This window comes from Tinamus guttatus, unplaced genomic scaffold (genome assembly GCF_059628265.1).
Source record: "Tinamus guttatus ecotype Peru unplaced genomic scaffold, ASM5962826v1 Tinamus_guttatus_pri_ptg000033l, whole genome shotgun sequence".
NCBI classification, from domain to species: domain Eukaryota; kingdom Metazoa; phylum Chordata; class Aves; order Tinamiformes; family Tinamidae; genus Tinamus; species Tinamus guttatus.
The window spans coordinates 431,352-458,199 of NW_028288567.1; the positions used below are offsets into that span (position 1 = coordinate 431,352).

General features: G+C 41.5%; 2 protein-coding genes across 4 annotated transcripts in view; one reads left to right on the plus strand and one right to left on the minus strand.

Annotated features, from left to right (window-relative positions):
- Positions 1-25,194, minus strand: part of BICRAL (BICRA like chromatin remodeling complex associated protein) — a 40,006-nt gene extending 14,812 nt beyond the window's left edge. The window contains exons 1-3 of one of the 3 annotated variants that reach the window (XM_010223824.2): positions 16,340-16,470; positions 8,593-8,626; positions 1,923-1,971 (exon numbers count right to left, since the gene is read on the minus strand). In XM_010223824.2, the coding sequence (XP_010222126.2) occupies positions 1,923-1,971; positions 8,593-8,626; positions 16,340-16,345 (89 nt within the window). In that variant the 5' untranslated portion in view covers positions 16,346-16,470. Of the gene's footprint in view, positions 1-1,922; positions 1,972-8,592; positions 8,627-16,339; positions 16,471-25,155 lie in introns of those variants that run through there. The other 2 variants (XM_088531658.1, XM_010223825.2) reach the window with 2 other exon arrangements.
- Positions 25,195-25,324: 130 nt separating this feature from the next.
- TBCC (tubulin folding cofactor C) lies at positions 25,325-26,383 on the plus strand. The gene has a single exon (XM_088531469.1). The coding sequence runs from the start codon at positions 25,329-25,331 to the stop codon at positions 26,379-26,381; it is 1,053 nt and encodes a 350-aa protein (XP_088387595.1). The 5' UTR covers positions 25,325-25,328; the 3' UTR covers positions 26,382-26,383.
- The last annotated feature ends 465 nt before the right edge of the window (positions 26,384-26,848 follow it).

The following is a 26,848-nucleotide window of genomic DNA, read 5'->3' on the forward strand; positions in this document are numbered from 1 at the left end:
ACTGAGATCAGCTATAATGCCCACCTGTTTAGTTAAGCATTGTAATTCATTATCATACTTCTAAATCTTAAACATCTGATAAAGTATTGAAGATTCAGATAAAACATACACCAGTACAACTGAACATACAGACCTATTAAGATATATTCAGAAGTTATGTTACATAATTATTTTAATACAGCGATACAGCATTTTTGAACATGCTCATTAGCATAAAGAGCAAAATAACAGAATTTTCTGATTTTAAAGTATCTTTATGGGTTAAAAGCAATAATAAAACATGTTTAAGAAGCAGGAGCTTCCCATGTAAAAACATTAATTCTAAACATCTCTTCTTCATTCTTGATCATCCTACAAAATAGAGAGGGAACAAATTAAATAACTTCCAGATTTATAACTACTCTTTAAAAAGCTCAAATACACACCTCCACGCCTGTTCTGTTTGTTTCCTATTTATGCGTGTGCGCATGTGTGTATATATATAAAAGAATTCAAAAATCTACTACATACATTAAAGACAGACACAGAGTCCTTTTGCAGGGCTCCACAGTAGAATTTTGCTTACCATTTAAAGAGGTTGCACAGATTCTGAAAATGAAAGTGTCATTTTCTTACTAGATTACACCAAATTTCATGAATTAAGGAGAAAGATCTCAAGATCACATACAGGCATCTATCATGCTTATGAGTTTTACTGATACATAATCAAGGCATTTTATGCATTCATCGGCTTTAAGGCATGAAAAATGCAATTTAAAAAGTTAAAACACTATCAGCTTACATATTGTCTTTAATAACTACAGAATTTTCAAAGGAACTTACAAAAATCAGAGATCTGACAGAAAAATGGAAGAACAGTCTTCCATTCTTCTAGATGCTTTAGGGAGTAATTCCTACAAGCAGCAGGAAGGGAACACAACTTTTTCCACACAAATGCTCATCTACATAGCACTTCCTTTCAGGATCTGTGAACTTGTACTATGATTACATATCAACACTCATGACAGAGCACTTAATTGTCCCATGCAGTCAGCGGTTATTTTTTTGTTCCAAGTAGGATATAAATACTCTCATTTTTAGGGCTACAATCAGTAAACTTACACTGCATACTACATAAAATATAACTACAAGCCATTGTGGGCAATGCTTTTGTTACATCAGCCAAACAGTAATGCCCAAAATACAGCACTGTTTTGAGGTGGCATTTTGTTTTTTAGAAGTCAAAGCTCTCACTAGTTTTGCTGGAAGCTCTGAGTAAGAAATTCAAAATTAACTTAAGATTGTAAATAATTCTGTATGAAGTGTGGAAGATACTGCAGTAGCTGCTGCGTGACTGGTGTCATATAGATTTTTGTCAGTTTGAATGACATACTGTATCTGGGATATTCAATTTCTTCTTATGTTTTCAATGCATTACAGCAGATGATCTGTTCTTGAATAACCATCACGAACACTAACCAAAAGTAACTTTGCCACATATAATGGCCGCAAAATTTTTGCCTGTGCTGCAGCTTAGGTAATTGTTGCTTAATGAGATTTTCATCTGTACAATGAATGTACAATAAAGTTGTAAGCAAATGTGTTATGGAAGTAATGAAAACAAATAGGATCATAGACTTCTTTGATTGCATTGAAAATCACCTATTTTATTAATTGTAAGCAACTTTGTGCAAAACGCTGATGAGTGCTTGTTTGTTGTTAATGCTTAACAATAGCAGACCACAATTCTATTCTAGTAACATTTTATGCAAACGTGTATTATTAATAAAAACTAAGCATTTTCTAATTGAGAAACAAAACATGATTTTATTTTCTCTTTCAAAATACAAGCCCAATGCTTGCAAAATTTCTACCGCTTCTACTCCAAAACCTGAAGTCTATTTATCAAAATATTCTGAAAGAATCAGTTAAGGAAAACTCACCCGATAAGATCAAGGAGACAGGATTCATCATCGTCATCATCCATGACAACTAAAGCAAAAAAGGAGAGGATGGATATTTGATTTATATTAGACAGGAGATTGCTTTCAACAACAAGACGATTTTTAGAGTATCGCAATGATTTTTATTAATTTATGAGGCTGGTACTCACTAATAATTCTTAAATTAACAAGCATTTTCTACTGAGAACCATATGCATTCCAATTGTTTCTCTCACAGCCAAACTCAACCACACGTAGTGATCCACAAAATTTCACCTGAAGTTCTACCCTGTAGAACACTCTGTAGGTGTTCAGAAGTAGAGGAAGACAAATTCTTACCAAAGTGATTAAACAGAACTTTAGCAACTAAAAAAGAACAGGAAAAAGCACCACTGAATGCTTCCCATTAAAATTCTTCTGTGGAAATTTATGTTTAGCCTGACAACTATTTCCAGTGAAGGTATCTGTGAGCACTACAGAAACTGTAACAAAATCTTCAGACTTACTGACTTTGCTTAGCTAATAAGCAAAGATAAACAAATTACAAAAAGATAAACCAATTACATCCAGAAACAAAACTATATCCAATATAAACGGCAAAGCACTAAAAAGGTCACTGTTATTCTAGTAAATGCTTCTTAACTATTGCTAGTTACTGATACACTCAGCTTTCAGTTTCTCCTTCATAGTATTTGGACTTGTATTACAATGAGTTTGTGATTAACAGTAAGAGTCCTAAAAAGCCTTAGAGAAGGAGGTGGAAATTCATCTGCATTACCCAAGCCACACATAACCATCTATTCACTGGATGCAGCACATTTTTACACTCACAATATTATAGCCACCTACTCTCCTAATCACCACTTACTCAGTTTGGCGCCAGCTCTAAAAACTATGTTCATCACTTTTTCCTCTGATTGCTGTTTCCTCTAAGCTTCAGACTGCTCAATCCTGGTTCTCCTGTTCATCGTAAGTCTCAGAATTTCAACTGTGAAGTAACACATTCTCCCATTTTCCTGCCCATAACTCTCAGGTCCTCTTTGTGCTCACTTATCTTCACCGCAGAGACGCCCTCCAAACCAACTAGTTAAATTATTCAATGCATGTTAGTATTTCCTAAGTCTGTATCTTTGTACAGTCTCATCTTCACAGTACGTTATAATGAAATAAAACTGATCTCTTCAACCTCCATGCTCATTTTTTTTGGAGGGATATTTGAAAATCTCCAAAAGTCTCTTCTAGTCTTTACTGTTCTGTGATTGTGATTCTGTAATCTTTTTCATGCCCTTTTTCTGTAACTCAATTCTGGCATCAGTTTATCCTTTAGACTAGCACAGGACAGACAGTGGTTCTCTATCCTGCATACCCGCGTTTAGTTTTCTTCAGCCCTCTGCGTTGTAGCTTAGAGGGTGAAGAGACAGTAAAGCAAGATCCTTCACTGCAAGGAACCCTCACTACCACCTGAGATAACAGCAAGAACAGGAAAACACATCGTGGCTACAGAGAAATACTTCAAATATTAGACTAACTCAGCATTCCTGATGTGATTCTGCACTGTGAGAAAGACAAGGTCTCGCTCAATTCAGCAGCACATCTGCTCACTGCTACATACAGCAACCAGCATGAAAACTGACTGCTCTTGCACTTTAGTTCTAAGTAGAGTGCAGCATGACATTTTATGATGTCACTGAATTTCAATGTAAATGCGTATTAGTAAGAACAAATTGATTTGCATTGTTTTAACTGCATAGTTTGCACAGAACATGCAGTTATTTCCTGTAGCAGATAAACAACATATCCATCTCTCAAACACAGGTTTCAAAGACCTGTTTAAAACAAAAATAAAAACTTCAGTAATTCCACTGAAGCTCACCAGATTCTATGTTTTCATACTGCATGCCTACTTTTGAAAATCCCATCATATCCTATTACAATACTAACATTGCCGTTAAAAAAAAGGCAGTAAAATGTCCTTGCTTTACCAAACAAAAAGAAATCTCTGTGAATATCCACCAAAGAGAAATGCTACAGAAAAGTCCAAGTGACTACAGAATTTTGCTCAGTCAGTACTTCTGTGAGCGTTAAAACTAGCGTTTCCTCAGAAATAAAACGCCAGCGCTTTGTAAGGCAGTACAGCATTGTATAAACCCAATTTCTAAATGTCTATCAGTTCTTTTGTAACCATGAACATACTGTGTAAATAATAGACTTCTACATAAACAGCATATTCATCTGGGTTTCTTAATCTGACTACTGTGTGGGATCTATGATTTCACAGTTCCATAAAGAAAATAAATTTATAAATAAATAAAAAGCAACAATACCTAAGATAATATCCACAGAAGCAGATGGAAAGTATCAATGCAAGCTATTGCATTTAGGAAATTACATTTTTCTTTGTGCTTCAACCGATTTCTCAAAAATGTTAGTATCATTCTGTATGCTTATGTAAAAAGAAATACACCAGCAGGGATTTTGTTTCTCATTTACCAAAGAGTTAATCTGCAGAAAAACTACAGAAGTTTTTATATAGCAGATCAACATACCACCACCACCAAAAACAAATCTATGGAATACATATCTCTTGCTGTGTTCAGAAGGTGCTCTGGTCAGCACCCACTGTCTTAGGGGCTCTGTACGCCTGGCACTTCGACATCTGAACATAAGCTGCAGCACGTTCTGATTACCACCACCCCCAAATTCCCAAATAACAGCTATACAACCTCATACTAACCCAGTGCTGTATTGCATCGCTTTTGTGAAACACCACAGAACCAATACACATACCCCATACATTGGGGTATGTTGTCTGCAAAAAGGATAATCAAGTTTACACCAAGCCACATAAGCTCACTACCTATTTATACTATATTTTATTATTGTTTCAGGGCAGATATCCAAATCCTACATAACCAGGTAACCAGATAAAATCTTTTTAATCAGTACAGATTTTCAATGGTGACTGCTCTTGAGGAAAGCAACTGAAGAGGTACACGACCAGACGTACCCTTTGTACACCCAAAAGCAACTACTCATGCAGCCTGTTTCTAAAGAGGTTACCTTTAGCAACACAAACTTGACTTCAAGACACACAGATATTCATTTATAAGTGTATCAGTGCAAGCCTAAGCTGTGTAATTATCACCTCAAGCTTTCCACAAAACAAATTGTTGGCAAATTTTAACTTAGAATTGTTGACGATTTAAACAACTTTTCCATCTGCTGCTGTTCTTGCCAAAGACCATCCTTTTAGTCCTTTTATACAGAAGTTACACAACACACTGAGCCAAATTCACGTTTTATGTATGAAAGGGCTATCAACTGCATTATCCCAAGTGAATTACAGCTAGACACAATGACTAGGAACAGACTCCCACAGATTGACAAGTTTCTAGATTTGGACCCAAACCGAGGTCAAGTTTCAGATGGAAGCTACAGTTATGGCTGCAAAGGAACAGCCTGTGCTGCTCCCATTAGGATAGGGAGTGGAGCAGAGCAACGTGAGCGGGGCAAGGCAGGGGCCCCATCAGCCAGCACCTGTCCCGCACCCCCAAAGGGAGGTGAGCAGGGAGCCCTGAGCAGAAACATTCATCCAAGGGTCTCGATCACGAGGCAAACTAGTGATGATGAAGCAGGTCGGAAGTGAAGGCAGGAAAGCTGATCCACAGGCCAGGGTCAGTATCGGGATTATACACACTTTGTACCTTTGTGATTGAAAGCAGTTTTTTACTTTTAAGAAAGAGTAATTTATCCATACACTGAGGTAATGGGAGACTGAATCAAGAAAACACAAGGAACATTTTCACATTCTTAACAGTGTAGGAGGGCATTATACACACCTTTAAGCTATTTTTCCTCCATCTGCATTATTTACTTTTCTCCTAGCCTCTTTCCAAACTGATACTGTAAAATTACTATATATATTACAGGCACGACACTTCTTGCTGTCACATTCTAAAATAATCCGGGATTGATTCTGCACTGAACCTTCCTCATTTCACACATGAAATGACAATTTTGAACTCATACTTTTTCTAAACATCTTAATTAGCAACACACCGATAATCTTTGACTAAATTCACTTGCACAGAAACATTTTCCCATGAATTCACATACTTGCATTGAAACAACTTCTCTGTGACCAGAACGTCACTGTGAATACATATAGAAACAATCCATCATTTCTAGAGTGGTCAGACAGGCAGGAACTTTTGCAATCCTTCCTAGTCTCAGGTAAGAAAATCCACAACCAACAGAAAGAGAGGTAAAATTAAAAAATATGGGAAAACAAAACACCATTTTGTCAGCTGAAGTATGTATTTATTCTATTTATTTAAACATATATTTATTATATTTGTAATTATGATTAGTTTTCAATTTAGATTAGCTTCCCAACTTGGCTCTGGCTTGCCACAGGGTTACAAGAAGAGCAGTTCCAGCCTAACGGAGAGGACAGGAATGAGCAGTCCAAGTAACTTAGAGGGGAAGGGATCAGCATTTCTGTCTGCTTAAAGCAACTGTTCAACTGCAGCGTCCTTGTACTGTTAATGCAGCCACCACTCTCACACTAGCTAGGGCAGCTGATTGATTCTCCTCCTCTGTTCAGCAACTGTGGGGTCCATTCTGCAATACTGTGTCCAGTTCTATTCCCACACTTGAAGAGGGATCCAAAGAGATGGGCAAGAGTCCAGTAGAGTGCCAATAAAATGACTAAGGGTCTGCAGCACAGGACATTTTGAAGACGACTGAGGAAACTGCATTTCTTTTATCTGGAAAACAGAAGGCTAAACGAGATTAACTACAGTCTTCCACTAGCCAAAGGGAAGTGCCAAGACAAGCAGAGTCAGAGCCCTCTCAGCAGTACACAGCAGAAGGGCAGGAAGCAACAGCTACAAGCTGCAATTCAGGAAATTTCAATTTGCTATAAGGAAAAAAAAAGGTTCACAAACATGAAGCATTAATTCTATAGAATCTTTGGAAATCTGCGCATTGCTATTCGAGTTTTGAAACTGCATAACCTCTAAAGGTCCTCTAAAGCTACCTTATTCCTTTGCTGTGCCTATAAAGAAAGGAATATATTGCAATTCTATGACGAAAGCAACTGCTTTTATCACTGTGCCATGCAAATCACAGTACTATGTAGCCTATGCAGGGTCTATAACCTCTGCAGTCATTGAAATTGGAGTTGTCCTGAAACCATTTACTCCTGTTTCATGTATGTATATATTATTCACATAATCCATAAGCAGAAACAATTAATGTGTTCTTAAAAAAAATACACAGCCATAACAAAATTTGAACCCCAGGAAAGTTTAAATACTTAAAGTTTAAAGGTTTAAAGTGACTGTTTACAAGACCCAGCTTGTATGTTGTTGGTCATAAGGAGCAGACAGGATAAGCATTTATCTTGTCCCTACATTTCTAAAGTATCTATAATTCTGTAGAACCTGTAAAGATTATGAGTAGCTACCAAAAAGGATAGCTTCCTCAGAAATTATGCTAGTTATTTTGATAGCTTTCACTATTGTACTAGACATTTAGTCAAAACTATTGTAAATACCAAATTTCAAACTCACTCAAATTATACTCACATTTGTCATGAAAGAATTACTTTGTTTTCACTGAAGTCTTTCATAACTTCATGCACAACTTCACATACAAAGCAGTAAAATGTTATTTTTACATTTTTAGAAAGCTTGCATAGTGGCTTCTTTAGATAAGCAATGCTTAGAGCAATAATTCCTAAAAGTTTGAGATAACTAAAATCCGAACTCCATCACCCAAAAGGAAATAAATTAGCCGCAAAATCTTTGTAAAAATCTGCATCAGTGCAGCAACATAGTCTCAGTGCCTGATGATGTTTCATTATGAAAAGCGACCTTTGGTAATCTCTTTTAAAACAAGGAAGTGATAGCTGTAATAACCACTTGTTAGTGGCAGTGATCCAACTGAAACACAGTAACATACTCAGCACCTAAGCAAACACTCCACAACATGCCTCTCAGATCTCACCAACTTCAGTAAGATTTTGTGCAGTCAGAGAAACTGGCATGTTTGTAAGTAAACAAAACATCAGATCACCTGAACCATTCCACAATTCTGCACCATTTTCCAGGATTTTAACCTACAGTACTAACATCAATAATTCCACTACGGAAAATACGAGAAATACTGCCACTTTAACAATTGCCAGGTAGAAAAATAGAATAAATCAGAATTACTACAATATTCACCATAGCAAACTGCTCTGCAGTGAGTTAAAGGTACTATTTGAACATCAATTTTAGGATATTTTTATCCCTGAACTTGAATACTGATAAAAGATAACTCTATTTAGAGGATGCATCACAAAAAGAGAATGTGAAAAGGTACACAAAGGCATTAAGATTGATCCTACACTGACCGCAGAGACAAAACTCCCAGAGCTCTTCAGCTCCCTACAAAATTTCCATTAATTTGAATAGCGCCCGAATTTATTTTCAGTGCATTTCTTAACTAGGAAGAAAAGTTATCATTTTATCACGTTAGCTAATGTGTATCACCTAAGTAGTACTCAAACAAGTTGGTAATGTGTTCTATTACCTTGTCTATACTGGGAATTTACTATGTCAGTTATCACTTCAGGTTCCTAATGAACAAGAAGGCCTGAGATCAGTTGAAGGGAACTTACCTGAACAAGGACTGCAGAATCTTGCTTGTATTCTCTGCAATATATGAGTGTAAAAAAAGGAATGTAAATTCAAACCCTTATGAGTGTATAATTTGCTTTTAAATTTCAAGTCCTTACTACTTTTGAATAATCTAAGATCTGGCCAACTATGTAGTACCAGAAAACAATAATGGGTTTTATGTTAAACCTAGAGTTGCTTGCCACACACAGTCTTTTACAAAAATGGAATTAAAAAATTAGATTACTTAAAGATACTTATTACTACTTAAATTACATGTAGCAGAAGAATGACACAACAGTCAGCAGAGAACAGGTAAATATTGCAGAATTTGACTGGAAATGGTAATGTCATGTCCAAATTTTATTTGGATAAAAATAGAGAGGAGAGTTATAAAAACCTCTCATTTTAAGACAATAGGAGTAAAAAAAGTTGTATTATTTTTTAAATGTACTTTGCAAAGCAAAGGGCTCAACCTCTAACTTGTAAACCACACCGGGCTTGTACTCTGCCAACATACTTCTTGCATGTATTTTCCCTCCCATAATTAGAAAATATTAATAATAATAAATCAAGGGGAGTGGGTCCAGAGTAGTTGCACAGAACTCAATCTCTGTGAACCTTCTCCATGTAGGAAAACACATTTCCATCCTCAGCTTCTAAACCTGAGTAGCATTTTTAAGATGAACTCACTATGTCTCAGATCAGCTGTGGAACTCATTTAAAGCATCAGTATCCCCAGTGATTTTCTGTACATGACAGGTACAGGAAGAAATTGGTACATACTTGGAAAATCTGTAAATACTTGGAAAAATTATGCAGAACCTCTCCTTATGGAAAAATAGAAATGTTAAGAAAGAAAAAAAAAAAAAAAAAGAAAAAAAAAAGGGGGGGGGAGAGAGATGGGAACAATTCAAGAATTAGATAAAGTGCTACAATCATCTAGTAAACACCCAAGTGCTACAACAGGGTGCATCTCAATGGATCCTGAGACCTGGCAGGAGACGGAAATCTAAGATGACAGGCTCTTCTTATACAGTTTTTAATTACAGCTCCACCTACAGAAGGGCAAATAAAAATTACAAGCTAACCCTAAAGCAGAGACAACCTAGAGCAGACTGTTTGTCTATTCGTTAAATTTGATTTCCAACTAATACAGCGCATAAAACTGATTCCTTTCAATTGGGAATGCTTATTCCAAACTCTTCATGCTTCCAAAAACTACAGTCATATTTTAATACACTAAAACTAAAATGGAAATTTGCATTTCAATTTTAGTAGTATATTTCTCAGTGAAGGTCAGTCTAACTGCAGACAAGCACACAGATCTGAACTCCCACGGCAGGTCTGCTTTCCCACCACACACGTTTCATTAATTGGTTCAATAGAATTTTCCCCATTGACCACAGAGCCATTGGTGGCCACAACATTTTTACAAGACTTCCACCTAAAAGCAGGTCACGCAGAACCAGCAGAATCACGCAGAAAATGCAGAATAGCTCAGTCTGGAGGTCAGGATGCCTGCCTACCATTCACCAGGTTCAACATCCAGCTCAGCCCTTTTCCCAATGATGACTGCTCATCATGAGCATGTCACTGACTATTCTAGGCTCTCTCTTCTGCTCAAGCTGCTCCACCACGTACATAATTCTTGCGAAACTCATTATGCACAGAACTTTTTGAATAGGGAAAGAGAAGGGGGTAATCTCAAAAAATTCAGTTAAGCAAAAATACTGTCTTGTCCAAAGCGTGTTAGATGGTCTAAGTACTTCTACAATCCACTACATGCAATAACACAAAATATGACAGTATGTTATTTTTGCAACACAGCAGTTTAAGTAATATCTTGCTTCACCTCCTCAAATGCTTTTACCTGATGTCTAGTACAGAATACCTGCATGTCATATTTTTCATTACTTACATCTAATTTCCAAAGATTCTGAAAAGGGAAAATACACACATAGATCCAGAATGTGACTACCATATGAACTGATCTTTCCTCAAAAAACTTGTAAACCAATGCCCTGTTAACACCTTTTTAACACCACTCCAGTCAATACTAGTTTAAAAAACCCCAATGCTGGTATCTTGCCACAGGCATGATACACATAAGCAAGTATCATCTAAACCTTTAGCCCTGTCGATAACTGAAACTGAACAGACTTTTATATCCTCTTAGTTACTGTGTTCAGGAAGTTAACCAAAATTTAAATGTGATGAATTTACAGAGGGTGACTAATTCAACAGTGCAGTCCATACCACTGCTCCGAAAATAAAAATCCTCCACGCTAACAATCTTTTCCTTGCTGAAGCCAATGCCCTGCTGAAGCTATCAGATATTCTGCCATCCAGTTCAGTGGGGCAGAAATTTTTTTCTCTAGTTAACGTTTCTCTCAATAAATTCAGCCTTAACACCAGCCTGAACCTCCATATTCAGGTCAAGTTCACCATACAAATCAAGGCAAGTTCTCCCAAAACAAGTTACAAGAACAGTATTACAGTATTCTTGTTCCCTTAAAAGAACAATCAGCCTCTTGCAATTAAGTTATAACTTTCTTCCTGGACTTTCTTCTTTCTTCTTCCTTCTTTTCCACTCCTGATACCTTCCCCGAAAGGAAAGCCACTGAATTAGGTTTTGACAGAGAGTGCCCACCTTCTTTCTTTACTCTCCGCTAAACACTCCCCTATTCAAACTAATATCCGAAATAGTTCTAAATGATTTTAAAGCCACTATAAAGAAAGAAGTTCCAGGAATAGAAGACTCACATCTTCAGTTGGTATTAATTAATCCTGTTAATTCTTATTTTGTCTGCAAACTCAGCGACTCCCAATTAAAACAGAAATAATAAACACACAACAAATGAGTCTTTCATAAGGAAAATGGGCTAATCAATGGTAGGAAATACACGCACGTTCATTCAACTCATTTCTGAAAATACACCATTCCAGATGCACTGTGCTTGCACTTTTCTTGGTACAACAAGGGCTCTACTGATGTTTATTCCAGCTTTCACACTAGAACACTTGTACTTTAGAAAGAATGTTATTACACTACGTGCATTTTGCTGCTCTGCCTCTACTGTAAGAAGGCAAAATATCCTTGTTTTTGCAGACCAGCCTCCAAATCTACGCTGGAGAGATTCGGTGAGCACAGGAAACCTTCCAAGCAGAGATGCAGTTTATTCCAGCAGCAGAACCAGCACTAATTATGACAACTCTCAAACCAGAATGAGCTGTGCTATTAAGGTTCTCATGCCTGCATTGTATCTATCATGTCAGAGGCCTTTCTTTCATACTCCCATTGCTAAATCTGCATTAAAAAAGCACCAACCATTAGAGTCACCACAAGCCTAATGCAGCATGAAAAGACACAATCATTGACCATTGGAGCCATATTATAAAATACAACTACAGTTATGTGGCTATAGCATGCTTTTTTTCAGGAACTGAGGTGTAAATATACCAAAAAAACTCTGAAAATGCACCTAGAATAAAACGCCCCAGCAGCATACCAGCACATCCCATAGTGACAGAGCTCTTCAACTCTAGACTAAGAACTAGAGTTTCAAAGCTTTATTGATACAAGAAGTGCCCTTGGAGGAAATGCAGCTTTTACCTGACTAGCACATTGTTTTTTTTTTTTTTTTTGGCTCAGTCTTCCTCTCAGAATAACTGAACTATATAGATGAACTTTACTGAAAAATAAATAAATAAGTAAATAAATAAATAGAGCACTTGAAGTGAGGGGCAGAAAACTGCAATGACAATGTGATATACATGTTAAGATACAGCAAAGCTATCTTTGTCAAGTGTGTGGTAACTGTAGCCTTAAAGCCACATATACGCTGAAAACCCTATCAAATCAAGAGTGCAGGTACAATACACTACAGCCAAGTGCTCCCAGCACAGCTTCAGCCTCTAAAATCTATCAACACGGTGAGCTTCTGCACCGAATCGATAAAAATAACCTAGGAGAAAAACGGAGCACTATACACATACAGGAAGGAAAAGGTTTAAAGCTCAGATCTGACCAAAGGGTACATCTAAAAAGAATGGAACTTGCGTATTTTAATTATAGCCTTCAAACATCTGTGCTCAAATGAAGATGCATTTTGCTTTGATGTGTGCGGGTCAGGGCAAAGGGTATTCATCACTGGTAATCTCTATTACATTTTTTGTCACTTTATGAATGAAGTGACACTTCAGAAGTGGAAGAAACTTTACAAATGAAAAAAATCCAGAAGGAATCTGTCATCCACTAACAAAATTATTATAAATATTTATTAGGAAAAATGTATTATAAATATACACAAACATTAAAAACATACATTCTCAAGCCTTGTAACCCAAGACCACTGCTATCAATAATAAAAAGTAACGGCTTCAAGGATGGGCAAATTTAAATTTAAAAAATAAATAAATAAATAAATAAATGTTGGCCTCCAGGAAGACTTTAGAAAAGTTTATATTCTGAAAAAAAATCTCTGGATATATCAAATACACAACCGTGTTTATTTCACAACCCTTCAACATTAACAGTCAAAGAATTTAAAAGGCTTTAAAAATAATCTCAAATAATGAGACCTGCCACTGCCTACAGGAATGAGCAAGAGGTGGGGGCAAGTCCTCCAATGATGTAGCAAAACGTGTAAAATGAGAATTAAACAAGCATTCCACACTCCCTAAGGGGTCATCATGGGCTGGTTTGGCAGCATACCTACTGTTGTTTAATTCAGCATTGTTGGTATTAAGCTCAAGCATCAAGAGCATAGGTCAGATTATACAGAGTTGGTAAAAAAATTGCGGTGTCTTAAAAAAAAAAAAAAAAAAAAGACGATTTATAATTTCTCAATTCTAACATAAAAGAAATACACGCACCAAAACACAGCTCAAAAAGCCTATTAAAATAGAGTTGAGAACTTCAAGCCACATAGAAGAAAAAATACTTCATGTGGGGTAAAAACTAATCATGGAGAAAGGAATTAGTCTAAGAATAAAATAAAACAAAATAAAATCCTACCAGGAGAGCAAAAGCAACAAAAATAAGGTGCTCATCCACCTAGAAGTTATTTACCCTTAAATTCTACCAAGATGAAGACTGAATCCTTTAATACTGTAATGATGCCTTTGTCATATGTGTTGCACTCAACTCTGTATAAAGATACGTTTCATTGTTATGTCCTTTTCTTCAGATTACCCGGTGGATGAGAATCATCTTTCAAACGCAAACCCCAAACTTTTCCCCTTCTTCACCTGTGGGCACGTATCTTGTCAAGAAATCGGCTTTGGAGGTGTATACAAACGAGATGTAAACTCATGTTTACAGGTTTAAAAAACATGGGTCCCGGCCCACTCTGGAACAAAGTTTAATAGCTCACAGGATCATCAACCAAGGTTGTTCGAGGGATGTGGGAAGCCTACAAATGAGCAGGTTCAATGTAAGAGATTTAATGGGACTAACCTTCCTTTTCTTTCCCCTCCCCTGGACACAAAGAAAGAACCTAAGAACCCTCTCGCCGTGAAACACATATTGGAAGAAAATAATAATAATAATAAACACTTCTTACATCGATTTATCGATTTTCTAAATAAAAAACGGGTAACTGGTAAGTTTGGAGACAATGTTTCTCAGACCAGCGGGGCAACGTTCCAGCCACACTGCGGGACGCGGGCGCGCTCGGCAGCGGCGGCGGCGACGCCCCGCGCGGCGCAGCCACAGCAGAAAGGACCGTAAAATGGCGCCCGTGGGGGAGGAGAGCCACGGCGAAAGTGCGCAACAAACGCTGGCAGGAAGCCAGGCGGCGCCATCTTCCCTGCTCCCTCCCGCGCCCACGGGCGCCCGCCGCCGAGCCCGCGCGGCCGCGGCGACTGCTGCGGGACCCCGTCCCCTCTCCTTCCCAATGCTTCGGTTTTTGTTTGTCTTAATGCTACCGTTATTTCGCCCCAAAAAGACCAGAACTGGGGCAGCAGGAGCTTAGGATCAGGGAAAGCAAAGGCCTCAAGATCTCATTCTGTCCTTCCCTCAGTATTAACAGCTTCAAATAAATACAGATGTGTCCTCTAAACAGACACTCCCCCCCCCTTATATTTTTAAAACATAACTAGATCTGCTTTATTTCTACTATAATCCACAATCTGTAAATTAATTTTACAACTAATGTCAAAAGCAAATGAAAACTAGATAACCCCCTCCCATAACCAATAAAAGTTAACTGAGTACTTAAGAAAATCACCATCTTAATTTTTTTTAGTCGCAATTAAAAATGATATTTATAAAACATTGAATATGGAATATAATCTGATAGCACAAAGAAGCCGACACACACCCACTCCGAATGAAAACCAAACAGGTTACTCCAGAAAGAGACGGTTTATTGCTACGCTTTAGAGGCATTACAGTCAAATATTCTCTCTCCAAGAGGAGAAAAAAAAAATCTAAAACTTCATCCTGAAGAGGAAGAAACGAAAAAGTCAGGAAAAAAAAAAACACAAAAAGATAGAAAAAAAACCACACAACAAAATAATAATAATTGAAAAACACATTAGTCCAAACCTTCCGACAGAAAATTCGCGCACACAAAAAGAGCACCATTTCCATCCTTTGCTTAAAAGCATGAAACACGGAGCAGTTCAGAGGAAATTGCGAATAAAGAAGCAAACAAATCAAATCAAATCTAGCGGCGACACAGAAAACGAGGAAACAAGTGAAAAATAAATCCCCGGCAGGCACGAATCTGAGACACAAGCTCAAAGAAACGACAAGATTAGGGTGGTAGCGAGCGAAGGATGGAAAGGAAAAAATTAAGCCAGGAGTGAAAAAGAAAAAAAAAAAAAAAAAGGAAAGAAAAATCCTTCCCAGCTCCACAAGCAGGAGAGACAAAGTGTCTCCATTTTCTGAGGAGGAGGAAGAAAGAGTGTTTCACAGACCACAGAGCTTTAGAGAAAAGCAAAGAAACGAGGGGGAAAAAAAAAAAGAGGGAGGAGATTTGAAAAGATTATTTTTCTTTCTCCCTCACACACTCTCTCTATCCCCCTCTCTCCGTCTCACTCTCTCTCTCACACTCACACATACACACACGCTCTCTCTCCCTCCTCTCCTCTTTCCATCCCTCTCTTGATGGCCATCAAGGGGGCGGAAAAAAAAAAAAAAGACAACAACAACAACTAATTTTAAACCGGCTCAATCAATGAGTCATTAAAAGAGATTTTTCTTCCCTCCTCTCCTGAATTTGCATGGCATCAGCAAAGAAAAAAAAAAAAAAAACACCAAACCTCTCCCCTCTCTGCAGCTATCAGCCTGGACCTGAAACCTTATCTCTCTCCCCCCCCTCCGCCTTTATTTTAAGAAACAACTTTTTTTTTAAGTGCCCTCAGCAGCCGCCACCACCACTAGTGTCGATGAAAAAAATATATATATAGTTCACTTCCATGTGAATCCACATCTGCCCAAACAGCCACCCACAAAATATCCCTCTTCTTCCTCCTCGTCTCCCCTCTCGCTCGCTCACTCTCTAGATATATATTTATATACATAGCCCCAGAGCCAATAGCTCTCTGGGCTGAAACCTAATATCCTGGTTTTGGCAACTCCTGGTTGTTAATTTGCTCCTCTTTCTTTTCTGTCTGTCTGGAGATAGATTTCCCCCCTCTCTTTTCCCTCCCCGAAGGAAGGGAGGAAGGAGGTTGTGTGTTTTTTTTTTCCTTGAAATTTTTATCACAAAATTATAATACACTCAAAGGGAAACTCACCGTCATGAAAAAGCAGTGCCTTGTCAACGGGGTTTCTTCGCCATCACATCAGGGGCTGGCAGTGTAAGAGAGAGAGAGGGAGCGCGAGAGAGCGAGCAAGGGAGGGGGGAAGAGAGAGAGCGAGCGAGCGAGCGGGGAGAGCGGCGAGCGCCGCGGAGCCCGAGCCGCCGCGCGGCACCGCACCGCACCGCACCGCGCCGCGCCGCGCGGGCAGCGCCACCGGCACCGGCAGCGCCAGCCCGCTCCTCGTCTGGCATCTTGGAAAGACAGGCCCTTTAAAAAGTTCTGTCTTGTCTTTTTTTTTTTTTTTTTTTTTTTTTTTTTTTTTTTTTAAAGCTTTTGGGGCCGGGGGGGGGGGGGGGGGGGGGGGCTGCGGAGCTGGCCATCCTTGCGCGCCCGAGCTGTTTACTTTCGGTTAAAAGTTGGGGCCGTTGGGGCTGAAAGGAAAGGCAAAAAACAGTCTGCTCTTCTCCACTTTTTTTTTTTTTTTTAAGAGCTGGGTTAATTTTCCTCAGGTTAAAGCTGCAAAACACTAAGCCTTTTTTTTTTTTTTTTTTTTTTTGGCGGGGCCGCTTAAGGGGGGAGCAGGAGTCCCCAGGAATACATGTAATGCAAGGTCACCTTGAAAAAGATGAAGTTTCACCCTCTCAGAATATAGGTGACTTAGAATATACTTTTTTTTGATGTTGTTGTTTTTTTTTTTTAAAAAAGACAAATTCCAGAGACAGATGCATTAGAAAAAAGTAACCTAAAAATGCTGGATTTGACTCAAAGCGTACAGCACTGAAGGTTCACTGATACAGGTCTACAGTTTGTTTTGCTTAAAAGTATTAATGTGATCCGATACAAGCTTTTTATTATTATTATACAAAATTAAACTTAAAATGCTTACCATATTCTTCATTAAAAATATTTTTTGTTCAGATCCTACAGGCCTAGTTTATATAAAAAAAAAAAGATTGAAAGCAGATTCTTTGCATGAAGAGTTATGTATGCTAATGACTTTAAAACAAGAAATCTAAAGACCCTTTATATGTTAATAATTGTAATTCCCAAGGACTTACACAGCAGCCTTTTTTTTTTCCTTAAAAATTAATTTTATTAAACTCCTTAGAGACAAGGATTTGAAGACTTTATTTAGCAACATATTCCTCTTTATTAGCTTTATATCTCAGAAAATACTAAGTTTTTAGGTTTTGAATACAAAGACATGAAAACAGCTTATGGGCAGTATAGTTAAAGTGGAACTTCTCCCAAGAAACAGGTGGCCAGATATTTATGAAAAAAGTCAGTACCTAAACGTTTTTTATTGACAATCTGGTTATGTTATTTTTTAATTAATGGAATTATTTCATGCTCGAATGTGGATCACAAAGGTCAAGCCTGGTGCCAAACTACTGCTGAAGCCAGCTCACCTGCCACTCGTGTTCCTGCGCACAGCCACAGTACAAACGTGGAGTTTCCGACTGCTCCCCGCACAGCCAAGTCCTACCCTGGCACACAGCCCTCAGGATGAGCCTGCGGGATCCCGCACGCATCCTGCCATGCAGGCACCACCAGGACATGAACTTCACTTTTTACCAGTCCAAGATGGCCTTGAGCAGCCAACACTTCCAACACAAACCCTGCCCATCAAGCACTCAGCATCCGACCTGCCCGTGCAGCGCACGCTTCCGAAACCAGAGCGAGTGAACCAGAACGGCCAAACCCCCAACGCCCCCGACTCCAGCAACTGCTGCAGGGGCCAGCTCTGCCCAAACCACTCAGCATCACCGACTTCAGAGGACTTGTCTCGAGCCCCAACTCCTGACCTGGAGAGACCCCCCGCCTTTCTCCAGGTTTGACTCCCGGGAAGGAGCTGTGCCAGGAAGGAGCCAGCTCCGAGGCAGAACAGCTCCACAGCACAGCCTCGCCCTCCCGCTCCGGCAGAAACCACAAGTAGGAAACAGACAATACAAAGATGGAACAGTAGGAAGACAACAAATGATGCTGAATCAATTCCCTTATCATAAGCAATACCAGACAAGGTACATAATTTATCAGATTGTACCATAATTGACACTTACGTTCCCTGAAGGATGTTTCAAAGCAGTGTTAGTAATAACCTTGATAAACAGAGACAGTACAAAACCGGAAGGAGAGATAAAGTCTAAACAGTGAGGCACTCTGAAACTACTAGATTTCTCAATCTACATAAGGCGGTGAGTTTAAGGACGAAAACCCTTTACTTGGTCACCGAGTGAACAGAACCAAACCACAACCTATTATAGCCCTCCACTCCCTCTGCAGAAGCAAATTTGCATAATTTCTATATTTACTTCTGTTCAGAAACAAGTGTGGCTCAGGTAGAAAGAGTGAATAAAAAAAATCAGGAGTTGGGTATGACTTTATGCACCAGATTGAAGTATGCACTTAATGTTATATCTTGCACCAAGAAGTTTGAATTCTGTCTACAACTATAGTGTGATCTGTACTGATGTACTACAAAGTTTTCCAAACCGTGATTGTACAGAAAACATGTTGCCCTTTGTATTTAAGTATTTATGTTTAAGAGGATCATATGGTGTTTCTGAGCTGAGAATCATTGCCCAAGAGCTCCCCCTCTTCTCACTGCCTTCATACCCTAGAGAGGAAGGCTTGAGGTGTCCAAGCTCTTCTGCCCAGAGCAGTCCTATTCAACCTAAATCTTCATATTTGATGTGGTAAAGAAATTCAACATTTTACATATATAACAACTGCTGCTGTCCTAGGTGTGCAAAGATACCAATTGACATTTGGAGTCAAGTGAGATATATAGCCTTGGGATGACAGAGTGTGCAGAAGTCAAAATCAGGCTTAGCTATCAAGAGGAAGAACAATACAAATACAAAAGCGCTTTCCCTTCCTTTCTGCCTGAAGGTTTCTCCTTGGTCAAGTCACTTTCTTATTATTCTGCCTGCTTTTCCTGCTCTTTCCGTTCTTGTACCATCACGAGTTAGTACCCAAAGGCAGACCAAGAAGCAGCAGATTGTTGCCTGAGTAATTCCTTAGTAACTTCAGCTCACAGCATCCTTTCTGAGATGCATCGGGTGGGAGCGAGCGCTACCCGCTCCGCTGCAGCCTTGCTCCCTCGGGCTGCGTCCAGACCCGGCGCTGCTGCGGCTCAGTGCTGGCGCTCCCGCACCTCCCCGGCCCTCAGCAGCTTTCTCTAGCAGCTCATCCCCAGACCCGCCATTTCCCCAGCTACGCATTTCCTTTATCAACTAGTAACACAAGTTGGGTGCACAAATGCACAGAAACAAATAGGTTTTCATTAAAAAAATACAAGCAATAGAAAAGTAGAAGTCACAACGTTGTTCAGAAGTAGGCCACTCAAATGCAGGGGCATGAACGGAAGCAAGGGTTTTAACTTGGAATATAAATGCAACATATGACGGGCAAAATTCAGCTCTTCAATAACCATATGAACTCCTGTCAAATTTTGACTAGTTACCACCGATACTTAGGTCACAGATAAAAATTTCCTGAACATTACAAATTTCAACCTGATACAGTGCCTTACTTGCACAGAACATTACCCGCAAAACCAGGTTCATAACTGCATAAATTATGAATCATTACTGCATTGCAAAAGCTGTATGACTGCAATATTATTCCTATCAAACACATGAATACCTAACCAATAAATATCTGAAAGCTTCATTGTTAGGTGTAGGTTGCAAGGAAAGGTAACGAAGGCTGAACCTCCAAACAAGAGTTTTACAGCAATACCATAAAAAGCCAAGTCTCTATGTGGCTGAAGAGCAGATTCTGGAGAACTAAGTTTCTGTGAGACCCAACTTCTGGCAGACTGTGAGTAGAAACAGAAAAATATGGTGACTGGACCTCACATTGAAAAAAATGGTATTGCAAAATTATTGAAATTATTACTGGAACACATGAAGGATAACTATCCCTTGCCTTAGGTAAGGTATTTTAATGGAGTCATGGATTCTTTAAAGCACCTTAGTGCCTTGAAGAGGAGAATGAAACATTAGCACCTCTACCTAACAAGTTAAGAGAATAGTTCTAAGATACCACTGGAATGCATTGATTAAAAAAAAAAAAAAAAAAAAAAAAGAAGACACCACTTCTTAAGAGAAAACTCTACTAGAATATCTCAAAAAAAAAAAATCTCCACAACTAGATGCCAAAATTTACAGATGAAATTTGAACTACAGCATGAGGGTAGAAAATTTGGAGACGCTCCATAGCTTGTTTAGCACAGACATGTAGGAGAGAAAAAAAAAAAAAAAACATTCAATAAGTATATAGTGATAGTTAAGGGTGCGTGGATGGACACAGGCTGGGGTAAAAAATGTCAAAACAGAAGTATTCATGTTCAGAAAAGAAAGAAATACAGGCACATTAAGTGACCATTGTACATGTACAAGGCAAAATAAGAAAGAAAAAAGGCATTATAAATACAGTCACAACTTTGGAGAAGAATGGTTAAGAAAGGTGTTAACTTGGCTATTGCTAGGAGCCTTATAGAAAGTAGCTGTGCAAGATTTCTATATGAATAAAGACTGCTGTAATGTAAGTCTTGCTGCTATCCCTAGGAAGTGCATCAATGTGACAAATCATTTTCCGAGATATAGAGTGAAGAGTAAATGCAAGTAATAGGAAGAAGCAGTCTTCCTTGAATATGATTTGATAGCCTACAGCCTACATGTGCAATTTAAAGGCTCTGGAAGGAAAAAAAAAAAAAAAAAAAAGGAACTCAGGACTGAGAAAATATCTACCTCAAAAGGATAAGTAGAATAAGCACAGTCCATAACACAGCATCTGTGGTTTACAGCTCAGACTCTAAAACTTAACTCATGACAAATAGCAAGTTAGAATCCTAAACTCCAATTAGAAGCTAGGTCTGGAACTAGAAGCTAAACCTATGTCCTCTTTAAGGCTTAATCGTGTGTGTTCAGTGTATCTGGGCCCTGCTTCATTAATCTTGAAGTTTGTCTTGTCATAAAATGCTATGCTTTGAAGTCAGCTCCTGTCTTTTTGAGGATAATTCATTTTCATATAAATTAGTGTTTCTCCACCTCTGGTATTAGGAACACCTAGTTCTCAGAAGAGGCCGGCACAGACCTGTTTCCAAACAAGTGCACCTCGACTGGCTGGTATATAATTAGGATCTTAAGCATTCCCAAGGATTACATTTCAAAGCTTTCGTATTACTCACAGCAATTAAGATGCAGCAAGTAAGTTTTATAGCTGTTGCTCTAACTCTCTAATTAGTGTTCTAAAAAAACATACATATTTTACATTGTCTTGCCTTTCCATATGGCCAAATGTATGCAGAAGATCATTTCAATCCAAACAGAAGCTGTTTTGGAAAACAATAGGTATGCCAACCATAATGCTCAAGGAATTTGTTAGTTTTTCGAAAGCCGAACACCAAGATACAAAGCCCTGACCGTCACTTTTGCCGAAGCACGTTCCACCATGCAAAATGTACTGAAACTATCACATGAGTGATAGTTCAGCTTGTATCTCACTTAATGCTAGATCAAAGAGTCCTCGCCAAACCTGGCAGTAGGATACTACGGTTTGTAAGGCACTGAGATACCAGCTCTGGGGCCAGAAGTCATTCTGTGTCTACCCATCTCATCTGGAGCAGCTCAATGCAACAGGTGTCCAGAGATCATCACCTATCCCAGAGCTCCAAGCAAGACACAGCTGCTGTTGCTTTTCTTGAAAACACAGCTGGAAGACCAAGCAGCACTTTCTGTGTTGTGATGCAATGTGCAGGTATCACTCTGGAATAAAACCTACAATAAGGAATATGGGCGTTTACTTCTTTGCTCCACTTCATCAGCAGAAGATTGTGCGACCAGCTACTAAGCTCCTAACCTTCACAAACCAGTGGACCAGGGTATTCTTCTCAGGGTTAAAAATCTGTTATGTGCATCTGGACACCCAGCTGCTTCTGTGGATGTTGCTTTTATATATACAGCCCACTCTTCTTTAAAAAAATGATTGAATGAGACAGGATCTTGAACTTTCACCTGACTGATGCAACGCAGCATCTCGCTTCAAAGGCCATGAGTTAATACTGTTCGGAGTTAGTTTGAATCAAGGTACTATTTCCAGGCAGATAGCATTCCAGACCTACAACCATGTGGTTAGGTCCAGCTGAAATCTGGAAGCACAGTATTGCAGCTAATGTTTCCAAGTCCCATGGGGCAAACCGCAACTTCACATAAGGTGAAGGACACTGTGTAGTCCAAGTGACAGCAAAAGGTTTGACTGGAAGGACTGCTGTCTACTTTCAAAGCAGAGAGAAACTTAGGCATTTCCAGGAAAAAAAATACAGGAAAAAATATATGGCAGAACTATGTGCTTTTTGTCTCATGTTCTCAAAAAACTAACTTGCTTCCTGCAATTTACCAGAAGAATCCAAACCTGAGCTACAAGGCTTACTTTTTATTTAGGTGGTTCACGCTTGGGAAACTCTAAACTCGCTCTTTTCTACTACTTATATTGGAGCATGTTAAGCAGCCTTAAACATAAATGTTGCTGCCAGCAGCATCAGGAAGAAAACTGTCAGTCTTTGTGTTACCAAAAGGAAAAAAAAAAAAAGTATACCACTATAAATTACACCAGAGCCTCAAATTATAAGTGTGGATAAGTAAGCTTGGAACATCAAGTTGCTAAGGCTAGAAGAATTTTATTGCTTCCTTTTCAAATTTTCATTATGGTCATACACTTCATGTTCTTTTATCTGGAGTTCTTTTGCTTGTAACCAGAAAGTCATTTCTATGTATTAGTAATATGATTCACTCTCTCCCAGCAGCTCATATTCACAAGTGCATTTGGGCATCATTAATTTAAATCTCCAATCAGCTATAGGAAAAACCAAGCTAGCATACCTAGCTCTCTGAGCAACCCAGTGCAGTAAGAGGAATCATTATATAACAACTTAAAATATAGACTCAGTTTGACCAGAGTAGTGTTTGCCTGTAATCTTTTCAAATATAGTGGGAAAGACTGCAGTTCAGCTGCCTGTTCACATTTGTGCAAGAGTAAAAAAGTTATATTAACAAAAGCTCCAACACAGCATCTGGTTTTGCAGATACTGAAGACAACTGAAGACCATTTTTCTGTGAATATTCTTATATATGTGTGTTAAGCACTGTTACTATCTGTATTACCTACACCAGTGGGAACAAGGCAAAAAAGGCTGCTAATTAAAATGAAACTTTCATACATACAGTTCTATTAAATTGTATGAAATTCTTTCATACATTTCTATTAAAAAAAATGAAGTATTCTCTTTTCCGTTCTTTCTCAGGAGTTCTCCCTTTCCACAGCATAAGGGCTTTCATCTTTACGACCGCCAATCTCACGCTCCAGAAGCCAAACCCCGAGCACACGAAGCTGCCGGTGCCGAGGCAGCCGAGCGCTGTCGTGCCCGGAGCACCCACCCGCACGGCGACCCCATCGCCTCCAGTTTGCTGGGCACTCATTACAGGAGGGCGGCGCAGCCCCTTGGGGACGACTTGGCCCCGCGCCGCTCCTGCCGCCTGCTTCGCCAGCCCGCTCCGAAGCTCCGCTCTTGCCACACAATCCCTTGACACCCCTTGACTTTGTATTTTAACAGTGATGACAAAGAACAATTATTATCTCGCTATTTTTGCGTCCGTCCTTCGTGCATTATAAGGATGCCAAGGCATTGCACTGCCTTTCTCCTCTCCCATCCTAACTGGGCTGGCTTTACTACACCTAAGGTTCAAAGTACTCCCTACCCTCTAATGATATTATATCACATCTGACATAGAAATTAAACCCCATATTCCTCAAGAGAAAAAAAAAAAAAGATAACTTGAGAGAATGCAGACTAAATGCTTGCCCTGACTCTAAGCGATAGCACAAGCTACTTTCAAACAGGCCATCAGCTACATTTGCTGAGAAAATGCCTCCTACCACCAAATACAGGAGAGTAAATTCATAGCAGTTCCTCTGGTTCCCCACATTTTCATTTGCAGAGTTGTAGGAGTTGCTCTGGGCAATTCGGAAACACTGAGGAGAGGAAGGTATTTGTAGAACCGCACAGCAGTTCCGTTTATTGTCATGTGTTTCAAGAGTGCTTTGTGCCAACTTCATTTACAAAAACTAACTTCCCACGAGACTGATACGGCAGCTCTCCACAGGCTACAGCAACACCAGAGCCCCTCTCTTACTTCGCAGCCATAAAATTTACACACAAGCGTCAAAGGTCTCCTTTGCCCCAGTGCTCTGCCCAGACGCAGGCCTCCTTTTAGGTTATCATAACCCACACGCGCCGCTCTCATATTTTCCCTCAACAGAACAATCTTCTCAAATAAAGCCACCGCGAGATCAAAAACGAAAAAAAAAAAAACAGGAAAACGGGCGATTTGGCAGCGCCTTGGCAGCCACCCGGGAGCACAGCCAGCCACCTCCACAAACCGCTTTATTGCCCAGGAGGAAGCGGGAGGCTCCCGCGGAGCCCCCCGAGGGCGGCTGCGGCCTCCGGGAGGGGCCGCCCGCGCACCCGGCCCGGGGGAGGCTCCGGCGGGCGGCAGCGCGGCCCAGGCGGGCGGACACGGCCCGGGGCCGCCGCCTCCCGGCCGAACCGGATGGAACCGGCCCGCCCCAACGGCCGCCGGCCGCGCGCGCGGGGCGGGGCAGGGCGGAGGGGAGCGGAACGAGCGCGGCAGGCGGCCGGGAGGGAGGAACGGGTGGCGGGAGGGGGAGCACGGGCACAGCGGCGCCGCGGCGGGCGGTTCGGGAAGCGGGACGCGAACCCCGCAGCACCTGGCGCCAGGACTCACCCCATCCCGCAGAGAGGCGGCGGCCCCTTTAAAACCGCAGGAGACCCCTCCCTCCGGCCCTCCTCCCCCTACCGCCGCCCGCCAATCGGCGGCGGCCGCGCAGCTGCGGCCGGCGGTAGCCAATGAGCGAGCCGCTTAGTGAGCGGCGGCGCGGCGCGGCGGAGGAGGACAAGATGGAGGCGGCGGGCGAGGCGGCGGCGCCCGCCGAGGTGCCGCGGGCCCCGGCCGCTTTCGTGGCGCCGCTGGAGCCGGACACGGCGCCCGATGCCGCCGCGGTGCTGCCCGAGTGGCTGCAGCGGCGGGAGGCGGCGCGGCTGCAGGGCGTGGAGCGGCAGCGGCAGCAGCGCGAGGCGCAGGGCGTGAAGGAGGAGCGGAGCGAGTTCGTGGTGGCCGCGCTCGCGCGGCAGCGCGAGGCCGTGGAGGCGCCGCTGGCCGCCGGGCAGCTCGAGGAGGCGGCCGCGCAGCTGCAGGCCCTGCAGCGGCTGCTCACCGAGAGCGTGCGCTGCCTGGCGCCCTACGAGGTGCGGCAGGGCCAGGAGGCCGTGGCGCGGCTGCAGGCGGCCCTGGCCGCGCGGCGCCAGGAGCTCCAGCCCAAGAAGAAATTCGCCTTCCGCGCCCGAAAGAAGGAGGGGGCGGCAGCGGCGGCGGGTGCCGAGCAGCCGCCCGCCGAGCCCGAGCCCACGCCGGCCGCGGCGCCCGGGCGCGCCGAGGGGGAGCAGGACGCGGAGCCGCTGTGCGGCTTCAGCGGCGTCGAGGGCGCCGAGCTGGAGCTGGGCCGCGCCGAGCTGCTGCAGCGCGACGTGGTGCTGAGCGGGCTGCGCGGCTGCCGCGTGCGGCTCCGCGGCAGCGCCAACACGCTGCGCGTGCGGGACTGCCGCGGCTGCACCGTGCTGTGCGGGCCGCTCTCCGCCTCGGCGCTCGTGGACGGCTGCAGCGAGTGCGTCCTGGTGCTGGCCTGCCAGCAGCTGCGCGCCCACCGCACGCGCCGCAGCCGCTTCTACGTGCACGTGAGCAGCCGCGCCGTCGTCGAGGACTGCGCCGAGGTGGCCTTCGCGCCCTACTCGTGGAGCTACCCCGGCATCGAGGAGGACTTCGAGGCCTCCGCGCTGGACAGGAGCAGCAACAACTGGAACACGGTGGACGACTTCAACTGGCTGGCGAGGGACAAGCCGTCGCCCAACTGGAGCCTCATTCCCGAGCAGGAAAGGATCGCCTCCTGGGACTGACCCCTGCCCGAGGGGAAGCGCTGCAGGAGCGTGGCCTTCCACAAGCAGCTGGACTTTGGGCTCTGATTCACCAAAAAACAGTTGCTTTTGGTATGTATTGTGAATTACAATGCTTGACTGAATTCAGTGACTTAACGTTCCCAGTCAAATGTCGTTTACTCTTCTGAAAGTTGCTGCTATAATCTGCATATGCCACTCTGGGGCTTGACCACAACTGCAGTACCTCGTTGCTGACTTCATCCTGGGGGAAGTGGGGGCCTTAGTACACAGATGAAAGGGAGTCTCTGCTTAGATCTAACTGTGCTGCTGACACTCACCCAGACAAAACATGAATTGTCTGAATGTGCTGCAAGCTCTACTGGAATGGAAAGATCAAATACCAGATTTTTCCCATCTACAGGGTGCTTAAATAACAGACCCCAATACACCATAGAGCTTAATGTTACAGAGAGTGGAGGAGAGGAAAA